Source organism: Triticum urartu, chromosome 7A (genome assembly GCF_056163025.1).
Source record: "Triticum urartu cultivar PI428250 chromosome 7A, HENAU_Tu73, whole genome shotgun sequence".
NCBI classification, from domain to species: domain Eukaryota; kingdom Viridiplantae; phylum Streptophyta; class Magnoliopsida; order Poales; family Poaceae; genus Triticum; species Triticum urartu.
Window position 1 is genome coordinate 135,605,405 of NC_141879.1, and position 14,418 is coordinate 135,619,822.

Sequence of the window (14,418 nt, forward strand, 5' to 3'; positions counted from 1 at the left end):
CTGTCAATGACCGCGTCATCCGGGAGATTAACTCCCAGCTGAGTCAAGCGGTTATGTAACCCAGACATAGTGAGTATGTGCTCACTGACAGAACTATTTTCCTCCATCTTACAGCTGAAGAACTTATCGGAGACTTCATATCTCTCGATCCGGGCATGAGCTTGAAAAACCATTTTCAGCTCTTCGAACATCTCATATGCTCCATGTCTCTCAAAACACTTTTGGAGCCCCGGCTCTAAGCTGTAAAGCATGCCGCACTGAACGAGGGAGTAGTCATCAGTACGTGTCTGCCAAGCATTCATAGCGTCTTGGTTCTGTGGGACGGGTGGATCACCTAGCGGTGCTTGTAGGACATAATCTTTCTTGGCAGCTATGAGGATAATCCTCAGGTTCCGGACCCAGTCCGTATAGTTGCTGCCATCGTCTTTCAGCTTGGTTTTCTCTAGGAACGCGTTGAAATTGAATACAACGTTGGCCATTTGATCTACAAGACATATTGCAAAGATTTTAGACTAAGTTCATGATAATTAAGCTCATCTAATCAAATTATTAATGAACTCCCACTTAGATTAGACATCCCTCTAGTCATCTAAGTATTACATGATCCGAGTTAACTAGGCCGTGTCCGATCATCACGTGAGACGGACTAGTCAACGTCGGTGAACATCTTTATGTTGATCGTATCTTCTATACAACTCATGCTCGACCTTTCGGTCTTCTGTGTTCCGAGGCCATGTCTGTACATGCTAGGCTCGTCAAGTTAACCCTAAGTGTTTTGCATGTGTAAAACTGTCTTACACCCGTTGTATGTGAACGTAAGGATCTATCACACCCGATCATCACGGCGTGCTTCGAAACGACGAACTGTAGCAACGGTGCACAGTTAGGGGAGAACACTTCTTGAAATTTTAATGAGGGATCATCTTATTTACTACCGTCGTTTTAAGCAAATAAGATGTAAAACATGATAAACATCACATGCAATCAAACAATAAACATGACATGATATGGCCAATATCACATAGCTCCTTTGATCTCCATCTTGGGGCTCCATGATCATCTTGTCACCGGCTTGACACCATGATCTCCATCATCATGATCTCCATCATCGTGTCTCCATGAAGTTGCTTGCCAACTATTACTTCTACTACTATGGCTAACGCGTTTAGCAATAAAGTAAAGTAATTTACATGGCGTTTCACAATGACACGCAGGTCATATAAAAATAATGACAACTCCTATGGCTCCTGCCGGTTGTCATACTCATCGACATGCAAGTCGTGATTCCTATTACAATAGCATGAACATCTCATACATCACATATAGATCATTCATCATTTATCACAACTTTGGCCATATCATATCACAAACCACTTGCTGCAAAAACAAGTTAGACGTCCTCTAATTGTTGTTGCAAGTTTTACGTGGCTGAATTAGGGTTCTAGCAAGAACGTTTTCTTACCTACGTTATAGCCACAACGTGATTTGTCAACTTCTATTTACCCTTCATAAGGACCCTTTTCATCGAATCCGCTCCAACTAAAGTAGGAGAGACAGACACCCGCCAGCCACCTTATGCATCTAGTGCATGTTAGTCGGTGGAACCGGTCTCACGTAAGAATACGTGTAAGGTTGGTCCGGGCCGCTTCATCCCACAATACCGTTGAAGCAAGATAAGACTAGTAGCGGCAAGAAAGTTGACAACATCTACGCCCACAACAAATTGTGTTCTACTCGTGCAAGAAGAACTACGCATAGACCTAACTCTGATACCACTGTTGGAGAACGTTGCAGAAAACAAAAAATTTCCTACGGTTTCACCAAGATCCATCTATGAGTTCATCTAGCAACGAGTCATCGGATGCATCTACATACCTTTGTAGATCGCGAGCGGAAGCGTTCAAAGAACGGGGATGATGTAGTCGAACACGACGTGATCCAAATCACCGATGACCAAGCGCCGAACGGACGGCACCTCCGCGTTCAACACACGTACGGGACGGGAGACGTCTCCTCCTTCTTGATCCAGCAAGGGGAAAGGAGAGGTTGATGAAGATCCAGCAGCACGACGGCGTGGTGGTGGATGCAGGGCGTCACAGTAGCAGGGCTTCGCCTATACTACGAGAGAGAGACGTAACGGGGAGAGAGGGAGGCGCCAGGGGCTGGTGTATGAAGTCCCTCCTCTCCCCCACTATATATAGGAGGGCCAAGGGGGGGTGGTGCGCCAGCCTAGGAGATCCAATCTCCTAGGTGCGGCAGCCAAGGGGAGGTTTCCCTCCCCCCCAAGGCACCTAGAGGTGCCTTCCACCATTGGGACTCTTCCCTTATGTGGAACCCTAGGTGCATGGGCTTTTGGGGCTGGTGCCCTTGGCCCATCTAGGCCAAGGCACACCCCCTACAGCCCATGTGGCCCCCCGGGACAGGTGGCCCCACCCGGTGGGCCCCCGGGACCCCTCCGGTGGTCCCGGTACAATACCGATAACCCCGAAACTTGTCCCGATGGCCGAAACAGCACTTCCTATATATAATTCTTTACCTCCGGACCATTTCGGAACTCCTCGTGACATCTGGGATCTCATCCGAGACTCCGAACAACATTCGGGTTACTGCATATACATATCTTCACAACCCTAGCGTCACCGAACCTTAAGTGTGTAGACCCTACGGGTTCGGGAGACAAGCAGACATGACCGAGACGACTCTCCGGTCAATAACCAACAGCGGGATCTGGATACCCATGTTGGCTCCCACATGCTCCACGATGATTTCATCGGATGAACCACGATGTCGAGGATTCAATCAACCCCGTATGCAATTCCCTTTGTCAATCGATATGTTACTTGCCCGAGATTCGATCGTCGGTATCCCAATACCTCGTTCAATCTCGTTACCGGCAAGTCACTTTACTCGTACCGTAATGCATGATCCCGTGACCAGACACTTGGTCACTTTGAGCTCATTATGATGATGCATTACCGAGTGGGCCCAGTGATACCTCTCCGTCATACGGAGTGACAAATCCCAGTCTCGATCCATGTCAACCCAACAGACACTTTCGGAGATACCTGTAATGCACCTTTATAGTCACCCAGTTACGTTGTGATGTTTGGTACACCCAAAGCACTCCTACGGTATCCGGGAGTTACACGATCTCATGGTCAAAGGAAAAGATACTTGACATTGGAAAAGCTCTAGCAAACGAACTACACGATCTTGTGCTATGCTTAGGATTGGGTCTTGTCCATCACATCATTCTCCTAATGATGTGATCCCGTTATCAATGACATCCAATGTCCATAGCCAGGAAACCATGACTATCTGTTGATCAACGAGCTAGTCAACTAGAGGCTTACTAGGGACATATTATAGTCTATGTATTCACACGTGTATTACGATTTCCGGATAATACAGTTATAACATGAATAAAGACAATTATCATGAACAAAGAAATATAATAATAATACTTTTATTATTGCCTCTAGGGCATATTTCCAACACAACTAACTTTAACAATGAGTGTGCCCAGTACTATTATGTGAGAAACTATATTTGAATACTGCAGGCACTTCTATAGCATAGACATGAAAAAAAATCAAATCGAGCTATCGGCAAGGGAAAAGCCATATACATCGAATTTGTTTTGAGCAGCAACCAGCCAGCCAGGCAGGACAACCGGCTAGGCCATCGCACCTAAGGCCCAACCAACCCCATAACCCTAGCTCGCAGCCCGATCACCACTTCCTCACCTCCTGCCTCGATAATGATCTTCAAGTGCAAATGGCAGCTAAAGAGAGCAATGTGAAGCTAACATCTTCCAAATTAATGGAAACTAATCAGTACAACATGAAGCACCTACTAAACCTTATAAAAGAAACTTATGATTTTCTACAAAGATAAAATATGTGAATTGTAACCCTAGCTCATAGTGAGCTTAAGAACTTGTAGAACCTATAAAGATAAAATATGTGGATTGTAATAAAAACATATTGTAAAAAGTAATAACTACTTTGTTATTGTTATCTTTTCTTTTGAGAATGTGAATTTGTGCGTTCAAGAATGTGAATATTTCATGAAATGTTGAAGCCAACATCAGAAAATCTATTCTAATATAGAATTTGCGCAGGCGGTGTCACTTAGAATTTAATTCACTTAAGTTTAACTCTACAAGAAAACTAAATTGAGCGAGAGTTTGTGTGTAAAGCAACACATAAAATTAGGCCATTTCCAAGTTGTAAACATCATTGTTTTTAAGGCGTCCCGCCTTGGACGCTTGGGCGATAAGGCGCCCCCCCCCCCCCCCCCCAACGCCTTACAAATATGCCCGCCTTAGACGCTTAGGCGTCGCCTAGGCGATAAGGCGCCCCCAGCGCCTTAGGTCGCCTTACCGCCTTAAAAACAATGGTAAACATAAAGCCATATCCTCTTATTTCAGTTTCCAAGTTGAAGCCAATAGATTCTAGACTTTGATTCATACCATCCAATTGTGAAATTATTGACTTTGTAGCTGTCGCCACATCCTCTTATTTCGAGCATCTCTGTCGCTGTCTCGCTGTCGCCGCTGAGCTCCTCTGCGGAGCATCACCCCGGCGCTCCACACGTCCACCTTCTCGCCGTACTCCCTCCCGGCCACCACCTCGAGCGCCACGTAGTACGGCGTGCCGACGAGCCCGGTCATCGGCCGCCCGTCCCCGAACCACTCCACGGAACAGAAGTCGGCGAGCTTGAGCGCGCCGGTGGCGGCGTCGAAGAGGAGGTTGTCGGGCTTGACGTCGCGGTGCGCGATCCCGCGGCGGTGGCACGCGGCAAGCGCGGACGCTGCGCGGCCAGCCCCGCCGCCTCGCGCTCGGGGAGGCGGCCGCCACAGGCAGAGAGGAGCGAGAGGAGGTCCCCGCCGGCGCAGAGGTCGACGACGAGGTGCACGGCGTCCGTGTCGTCGAAGGCGGCGTGGAGCGCGACCGGGTGCAGGCTGCAGGGACTGGATTGCTTTTTTTAAGAAAAACTAGGGACCCGATTGCATTTTTAGCCCGCTTATATGTGTGGGGTCGGGTAGTCAGATTCGGGTTTAACCCAGACAAAGCGAGCAGTTTTCACACTTGGTAGTTTTTTGCCACGGATTAATAAAAAGGTGGTAGTTTTCGGGACAAAATCGTAAAGTGGTAGTTTTCTGTCACGTTTCCGCGAATTGTGGTAGTTTTTGGTTAAATACTCTCTTATTTCAATAATTGCTGGTACTTTGATCAAAATAAAAATTTGCCGGTACTTGACACCACCGGGCGAGCAAAAAATGCAGAAGAAAAAGTAAGAGCCATGGGGATTTGATCCCTCCACCTTAACGACGCGTTTGGTTGGAGCTCAGGTAATATATTCACTGTTGTAATGAGAATACACTGTAATAGATTGGGGCTACGTGATTACATGATGTGTTTGGTTCACGCAAAGGAATAGGAAGACCGTGGAGTACCGTCGCTAGCCTTGTAGACTATGCCGGAGGACCGGACGACGGACGGTGGCTGGGATGGCCCTTGATGGAAAATGAGATCACCAGCCGTTCAGAACAACGCCGCTGCTCACGGCAGCGAAGCGACATCAGCGGCGCTGCCCATGACATCGGCGAAGCGAGATCGGCGGCGGTACCCACGACGACCGTGGCGGCGAATGGAGATCAGCGGCGCCCACGGCAGAGGCAACTGGAGATCGCCGGCGCTTGGCGGTGGAGGCGACTGGAGATCGGCGGCGCTCAGCGGCGGAGGTGACTAGAGATCCGCGACGCTCAGCGGCGGTGAATTGATACGGTGATGGTACCGCAAGTCGCTGCTTCTTGGTCCTCACGCGGAAGAAAACGATCAGGACGAGCGTCGTTATTCCATACCAGGCTGTATCGGGTGTTTTCGATTTTGTGAAGGACGGTTTACGATTACACGGGCGCTGAAACCGACGCTGCCGAAACAAACGCTGGTAACGTAATCGTGATCCACTGTATTCGGGAGACAGCAAAAATGGCACGAACCAAACGCGTCGAGTATGTAGAACTGCTGTGCTAGCCATCTCAACTGAATGTGGACTTCATGCAAGAAGCGGGCTTCGGCTCCTTACAAAGAAAACATACAGCGCTCATCTGATGTGATGCCGGCGAGCAAACGCGGCGGCGACTACGGCTAGAAGACAGCGGCGGGCGTGCGGATTTTAGCATGGATGCGCGGGAGCAAGTGGCTGAGGCAAGGGTGCGAGCAAAGTGCTCGGGTGCGCGGGAACTCGAGGTCGAGCAGGAGGTCGTCTCGGGCACGCGGCAGCCAGGCACAGTGAGGCGGCGGCTTCTGCAGCAGAAGAGCAACGGCGGGCGTGCAGAAACGGGCCAGGGTGCGGCGCGCGAGTGCGATGTGGGCTCGGCTGGGAGAAAGCAGGAACCATGGCGAGGCAGAGCCGCCGCCCAACCTTCATGGCAGCCGCCGCTTGAACCTCGCAGGTCGCCGCACACGGAGCCGCTCGTCGCCGCAGCTCCTTCGGAATCGCCAGATCCACCCGCCTCCGCTCCATTCCTGGTGCCGGCCCTCGCGAGCCCTTCCCCTCGTCCTCCTGATCGAGCCGAGCCGCCATGGAGAGTTATTTACCCAAAACCACCACATTATGGGGCTAGGGTAACAGATCGGTACCACATTTCAGGCAGGTCACACAAAACCACCAACACTGGGTCTAATTTGTAACGCGGAGCACTGACGCTGTGTTTTAGCCCCGAAAACAGCGAATCCGACAGGTTGGTCCCGCATGTCGGGCTGACGTGGCGCGTGTTGACGAACGCCGTTAGACGGCGAGAGACGGCCGTTTCGGCGCGCCCGTCTACGAGGTCAAGCCGTTCCCTTCCCCCGCTCGATTCAATCCAGTCGATTCAGTCCTTCCCCGCTCCGCTCCGATGGCGACCAGCTCCGGCGGTGACGGCGCACACGGAGTCGACGGAAGCGGTGACGCCGCACTCAGCGGCGAGGGCCTTGGTACTACTTCAGGGCAGAAGCTGTTGCGCTCGCAATGCGGGGTCATCGGCCCCCACACCGATGGCGGCTGCGACCTAGATCCAGAGTCTGCCGCGGCGGCGGGCCTGTCGCCGGAGCATGGTACCGAGGAAGCAGCTTCGCAGATTGGTCCCGCGGATGTGCTCCCGTTCGTCCCATCTTCAGCTAGGTAATCTGAATCTTTCAAAATCTGTTCTTACTGCAGGATCATTTGGCCATGTTTATCGACTACAGGATCATCCCATCGTCACCGGGCTTCAATCTTTTCCTCCGTACTGCAGCATCTGTTTTAAACATTTATTTGTTAGTCATTTAGAAGTGATTGTAGTCCTGAATTTTTGTCGACTACCACATCTTTAGTTAGGGTTCAGTTATCTTAGTAGTACTGTATGGTTCTGAATTTTTGGAGAAAATCACACTGTAGTTTTCATTTATGGCATTGCTACACTACACTGCATTGTAATGCTTTACACTGCATTGTAACCAGTCTGAGCTATATTAGGCTTGTAGATATTGTCTTGTTAATATATGTCTATTTTAGGCCTGAATTGCTTACACTGCATTGTCATGTTACTGTAATTTAAAATTTTGCTTACACTGATAGTAATGTTAGTACTGATTTGCCAGTTACTATAATTTAAAATAGTTCATTATAATTGTCAGATATAATGGTCAGTTATGTTAATACAATTGACTTGTTAATATTCATTTGTATGTCTATTTTAGGCCTGAAGATTTATGGTCAATCTATTTCCAGTTTCCTGGAGAGAAGTATGCTCTTGTTAAGATGTCTGAAAGAGAAATCACTTATGGTAGTTTGGTCAATGTAATGGTCAGCAATGGATACTGTAAGGATGACAGTCTTTGCTACTTGAAAGATGAAAATATAGGGCTGCAAGGTGTTTGTGTGATTAAAGGCAACATTGAAGTAATTCACATGCTGAGACAATTTGAGAGCACCCAGACATTGTCACTGACAGTTAGAAAGGGAAAGGTAGTTATTGAACCAGCAGTTGGAGAAGATCAACATGCACAGCAAATAGAAGAAGAGGCACCTGTTGTTTTTGCTGTTGCTGAATCAGGTGTTGTGCACAAAACAGTTCCTCCTAACTGTCAGTTACATCTTGGGACACAGGAAAGTGTAAATTTTTTGCCACTCACATCAGTTCCTCCTAACTATCAGTTCCATTTTGGGACACAGCTTAACACTGAAGTAAGTGTCAATTATGCTGATTTTCAGTTTGATTCAGATGAGGAGGACAATGCAGTTAGTGAGGAAGCAATTCCTGTAGGCATGGACACTGATGAGGAGGACAATGCAGTTAGTGAGGAAGGTTCAAGCAGTGATGAAGATTTTGTAGTTGATGTTGACCACTTAGATGCAGGAGAAGAAGAAGATGACTCAGATTCAGTGCATTATGTAGAAGAACAAATTGCAAATAGGAGGACAGAGGAACCTGAGCTAGATGAAACTCTTTCTGAAATAAAGAGGAAGAGAGATGAATATATGTCAAGTACACACTGTGAGGGGGACACAGATCCTGAAGATATATATGACATGGAGGAGGAAGAAGATGATGAGGAGGCCCAAGAGATTCCAGTTCCTGAGCCTGTTAAGAAGAAGGTAAAGAGGCCAGGTCCTACTAGTAGGTCCCACTCTAGTGCTGGTCCAAGCATTAATCCTGATTGGTTTCCATCTTCAGAAGAGGAAGATACAGACTTTGAAGCAGATGATGATGGAAATGAACCAATGTCCTTTGTTATCAGCTCTGGCAGAAGGAGTAGGGCTAAGAAAAGACCACCTAGGGTCTGGTATGATGAGGACAGGATGCATCCAGAACAGCAATTCCAGCTAAAGCTCTGTTTCAAAGATGTTTACCAATTCAGAGAGGCCCTAGTCAATTTGCATGTGAAACAACTTAGAAGGTATAAATACCACAGAAACTGCAGTGATAGGGTAATTGTTTGCTGTGAGGGAGATGGTTGTCAGTTCTACATGGTAGCAGCACAGATAACAAATGAGCCCACTTTCTGCATTAAGAAGATGAGGTTGGAGCACACATGTCCCACCCAGTCTGAGAAAACTAGGATTAGTTCAAGGTGGCTTGGCAACAAAATGCTTGAGACCATCAGATCAGATCCCAACACTACTGTACCTGCTATTGTTGACAAGGCAAAGAGGCAATTTGGGCTTGAGATTCCTAGGATGATGGCATGGAGGGCTAAGAAGAAAGCAAAAGAGATTGTGCTTGGTGATCACAAGAAGCAATATAAGAGGCTGAGAGACTATTTGGAGACTGTGAAGCTTACAAATCCTGGATCTAGGTGCATTGTCACTACTGTTAGTGGAACCAGAGAAAATCCTACTGCTGGACCAAGGTTCCATGGTCTATTTTTCAGTTTGAATGCATGTTGTGAGGGCTTCTTGAATGGATGTAGGCCATTCATAGGTCTAGATGGCTGCTTCATCAAATTGACTAGTGGTGCACAGATACTAGCAGCTACTGGAAGGGATGCAAACAACAATATGTACCCCATTGCCTTTGGAATGGTTGGAGTTGAAGATACAGTTAACTGGTCCTGGTTCTTGACACAGCTAAAGTATGCTCTAGGGGGAAGTGAAGAGGGCAAGTTTGGAAAGTACACATTCATGTCTGATAGACAGAAGGTTAGTTCATTTGCTTGTTCATTTAGTTCATTTACTTGTTCATTTACATGTTCATTTAGTTCATTTACTTGTTCATGACTAGTTGGTAGGTGTCGAGTCGTAACCCTTCTTGTCGACACTTAGGCATAGATAGCCTAGGGTGACCCATGTGGTATCAAAGAACATATCCATCATCAAAGTGATGCCATCATGACTAGTTGGTAGGTGTCGAGTCGTAACCCTTCTTGTCGACACTTAGGCATAGATAGCCTAGGGTGACCCATGTGGTATCATATAACATATCCATCATCAAAGTGATGCCATCATGACTAGTTGGTAGGTGTCGAGTCGTAACCCTTCTTGTCGACACTTAGGCATAGATAGCCTAGGGTGACCCATGTGGTATCATATAACATATCCATCATCAAAGTGATGCCATCATGACTAGTTGGTAGGTGTCGAGTCGTAACCCTTCTTATCGAGACTTAGGCATAGATAGCCTAGGGTGACTAGGGTGACCCATATAAAATCATTTAAAATCTAATTAACTCATATAAAATCATTTAAAATCATATTAACTCATATAAAATCATATAAAATCATTTAAAATCATATTAACTCATATAAAATCATATAAAATCATTTAAAATCATATTAACTCATATAAAATCATATTAACTCATATAAAATCATATTAACCCATATAAAATCATATTAAATCATTTAAAATCATATTAACTCATATAAAATCATATTAACCCATATTAACTCATATAAAATCATTTTAAATCATATAAAATCATATTAACTCATATAAAATCATATAAAATCATATTAACTCATATAAAATCATATAAAATCATTTAAAATCATTTAAAATCATTTCAATTCACTTTCATGCAGGGTCTACTCAATGCAGTGACAGCAGTATTCCCAAACTGCCATCATAGGTACTGTTTGAGGCACATCTATGCAAACTTTCAGAGAGCAGGATTTGGAGGAGAGGATTTGAAGAGATGCATGGATGCAGCTGCCTATGCTTACACTGAACATGACTTCAATTTGGCCATGGAAAGCATGAAGGCTGAGTGCACTGCTGCTTGGGAGTGGATGTCAAGAATTCCTGCTAAAGCTTGGTCTAGGCATGCAATGGACACTAATTGCAAAACTGATTTAGTGGTGAATAACTTAAGTGAAGTTTTTAATAAGTACATTCTAGATGTAAGGAACAAGCCAATTGTCACAATGATCAATGGGATCAAGGACAAGTTGCTAGTGAGGTTCCACCAGAAGAGAGAGGGTGGAAAATGTGCTAGATGGGAGATTGCACCAACCTATGCAGAGAAGTTGGAGATGAACAAGAAGTATGCAAGGGATTGCAAAGCACTCATAGCTGGCCAAGGACTTTTCCAAGTCACTAGTGGAGACAAGACCTATGGTGTTGACACAAACATACAGACATGTGGGTGCAAGAAATGGGACATCACTGGAGTTCCTTGCAAACATGCTTGTTCTGCCATCTATAGGTCTAAACAGCTGCCAGAGGATCATATCAATGTGTTTTTCAAGAAATCTATGTACTTGGAGGCATATAAGCCAGTGATTTACCCTGTTCCTGGTCCAGATAGCTGGGTGAAAACTCCAACACCTGACATTGAACCACCACAGTTCAAAGATGACAAGAAGGGGCCAGCAGAAGAGAAAAGGAAAAAAGGAAAGTTTGAGCCACCTCAAGCAAAGCAGACATCTAGGATGGCTACTATAACATGTGGGAACTGCAAGCTGCAAGGACACAAGTACACAAGTTGTCCAAAGCCATTGAGGCCTGATCTGCAAATCAGGAAGAACAAGCACATGGTATTTTTATTTTGAAATCACTTGAATGTTCATTTCTATTGACTGATCATTATAAAGTTGTTTAATTTTTTGATTACAGGCAAACAGGACTGTACCAGAATGGCACCATGGTGCAGCTTCATCAGCTACTGGAAGTGCTAGGGGTGCACCATCGTCATCTACTACAAACTCCTCTCCTGCTGCTACTGGAAGGGGAGCAAGGTATGCTACTACTCCTGCTGCTGCTGGAAGGGGAGCAAGGTCTGCTACTACTCCTGCTGCTGCTGGAAGGGGAGCAAGGTCTGCTACTACTCCTGCTGCTGGAAGGGGTGCTAGTTCTTCTCCTACTGCTGCTGGTAGAGGTGCAAGATCTTCCACTGCTGTTGGAAGGGGTGCAAAAAGGTTCAAGCCTCCAAGAAGTTCTGCAGAAGCTTCTACTAGCCAGCCTGCAGGCAGTAGGCCAAAGAGGACAAAGTACATGAGAAAGAGGATGGAGGGGTACTTCTATGCCAATGGGAACTACTAAATGCTCAAATTTGAAGTCTGTGTGTGCTAAATCAGGCATTACATCACTTTATTTATGACATTATGAACCTATGTATGGCACTCAGAACCTATGTTTGTTAAAACCTATGTATGGAGTTGTGAACCTATGTATGGCACTTTGAAATTACCTATGTTTATCTCCTGCTGTTAAAATTCTATGCAAATAGATGTTCTGTGCAAATATATGTTATGTGTAAAATAAATTTTGAGCAAAAAAGATCTGTGCAATATATGTTCTGTGCAAATATATGTTGTGTGCAAAATAAATTTTGAGCAAAAAAGATCTGTGCAATATATGTTCCGTGCAAATATATGTTGTGTGCAAAATAAATTTTGAGCAAAAAAGATCTTTGCAATATATGTTCGGTGCAAAATAAATTTTGAGCAAAAAAGATCTGTGCAATATATGTTTTGTGCAAATATATGTTGTGTGCAAAATAAATTTTGAGCAAAAAAGATCTGTGCAATATATGTTCTGTGCAAATAGTATGGACAACTACAAACATTTCATTTGATACAAACAAAATACATTAATAAGTAGGCCATTGATCCAAGGATACATTGATAATAAGTAGAACATTAATTAGTTCTTGGGAGTACACAACACAAGTCTTCGGAGTACACAACACAAGTATTGGACATAAAGATACATAAAGCATCACAGCTTTGGAAGTGCATAAGAGCACATTCATATCAACTACAGTGCTACCCTAAACCACACCACAATACATACTTAAAAATCATCACATATGTCCTTCAACTTCTTGATCTTGTCCTTGTACCCATGTTTCTGTTTGAGCAGATCTGCAATCATGTACTCCAGTTTTTTCTTCTCTTGTTTTAGTTGGTCCCTCTCTGTCACAACTTGGTCTCTCTCTGCCACTAGCTGGTCCCTCTCTTTCTCTGCCTTTGCCCTAAGTACCTGATGAAGATTGGTACAACCATGGTCTACCAGCTTCTTCTTCTCCATCTCCTCTTTGAGATCACTTAGAACCAACCTAACATTGCCCAGCTCTGTGATAGCATCCTCCTTGTCAGCAACCATTTTTGCAAAGTCCAGTTTGAAAAACCTCAGATCTTCCTCCATCTTCCTCTTTTCTCCAACTAGTTTGTAATTTCTTTCACCAAGCTCAACATTTTCTTTCAGCCTGTCATCGATTTCTTTGTTATACATGCTCCACAATTCAGTGAGGGTGAACTGCATAGCCACTGACCACTCTGGGTCTATCCACTCCAGATAATTGCACTTTAGTTCTGCCTACAATTAAATAAATATGTTCTCAATAAGAAATTGTATGAAATGTGCACAAATTCTATAATACTCTGTACACTCTCTACTTTGTTCTATCCACTGAATTGTAGTTCAGTTATATCCACTGAATTTTAGTTTAGTTCTATCCACTGAATTATATTCTATGCATCAATTGGTGCCTAAATCAAATATTACATCACTCTTAATTAATAGATATATTGTCAAAATTGTATGCACAAATTATGGGCAGAACCAATTATAAAAGCATATATAATTTTTTCCATCTATAAGATTGTATATGCATAGATTATGGGCAACAACTATTACATCAACAGAAGCAACAGAAGCAACATACCTTCTCCTCAGCACACGCAAGAAAACGTCTGCCTGTGTCCACAGATTCAAATGCAACAAGCCTGACGCAAGGTGCTTGATGCAGACAACGAGACGACAGGTCGTGAGCAATGCCACTCCATTCATAGCAAGAGATAGTCCTAGGAAGCTAACCAGCACACAAATTGCACAAATCAGCGGCCTGGTAAAAAATCCCCAAATGATGAACCCTAACCCTAGCGGGATGAACCCTAATCCGTGGGGGAGGCGAGAGGCGAACACGCATACCTGGCTAGTGACTTCTTCGCCGTCCGAAGAAGAGCTCGAGGACTGGTCGCTCCAAGAAACCATGGCGGAGCGGCGAAAGGCGGCGAGTCGACAGTGGCGGCGCCGGCGGTGGTCGGGGTCGAGAGAGAGGACAGAGAGAGTGAGGAAATGGCTGGTCTGGTTCGAACACCGACCGGTACGGGCCACTTGAACGGGCGTGCCGAAACGGCCGTCTCTCGCCGTCTAACGACGTCCGTCAACAAGCGCCACGTCAGCCCGACAGGCGGGACCCACCTGTCGAATTCGCTGTTTTCTGGGCTAAAACGCAGCGTCAGTGCTCCGCGTTACAGATTAGCCCCATTGTTGGTGGTTTTGTGTGCCCTGCCTCAATTGTGGTACTGATTTGTTACCCTAGCCCATAATGTGGTGGTTGCTGGTAAATAACTCCGCCATGGACGGCCGCTGCGTCGGCGTTAACTCCGGGCGAGCGCGCGCGTCCGACGCATAGGGCCTCGCCTCCCCGCCGCGGCTGT

At 45.6% G+C, this 14,418-nt stretch overlaps 2 protein-coding genes and 1 pseudogene across 2 annotated transcripts; 1 reads left to right on the forward strand and 2 right to left on the reverse strand.

The window, feature by feature from the left end:
* Positions 1–4,489: 4,489 nt before the first annotated feature.
* On the reverse strand, positions 4,490–4,989 carry LOC147958554 (phosphoenolpyruvate carboxylase kinase 2 pseudogene; annotated as a pseudogene).
* Positions 4,990–7,474: 2,485 nt separating this feature from the next.
* Positions 7,475–12,013, forward strand: LOC147958555 (uncharacterized). The gene is made up of 3 exons (XM_087532190.1): positions 7,475–9,672; positions 10,555–11,508; positions 11,588–12,013. Exons 1-3 carry the CDS (start codon positions 7,792–7,794, stop codon positions 12,011–12,013), a joined length of 3,261 nt encoding a protein of 1,086 aa, XP_087388316.1. The 5' UTR covers positions 7,475–7,791.
* Positions 12,014–12,766: 753 nt separating this feature from the next.
* Positions 12,767–13,969, reverse strand: LOC147958556 (uncharacterized). Its single transcript, XM_087537672.1, has 3 exons — positions 13,907–13,969; positions 13,641–13,787; positions 12,767–13,291 (listed from the first exon to the last, which is right to left on the reverse strand). The coding sequence occupies exons 1-3, from the start codon at positions 13,967–13,969 to the stop codon at positions 12,767–12,769; spliced, it is 735 nt and encodes a 244-aa protein (XP_087393798.1).
* Between the last annotated feature and the right edge of the window lie 449 nt (positions 13,970–14,418).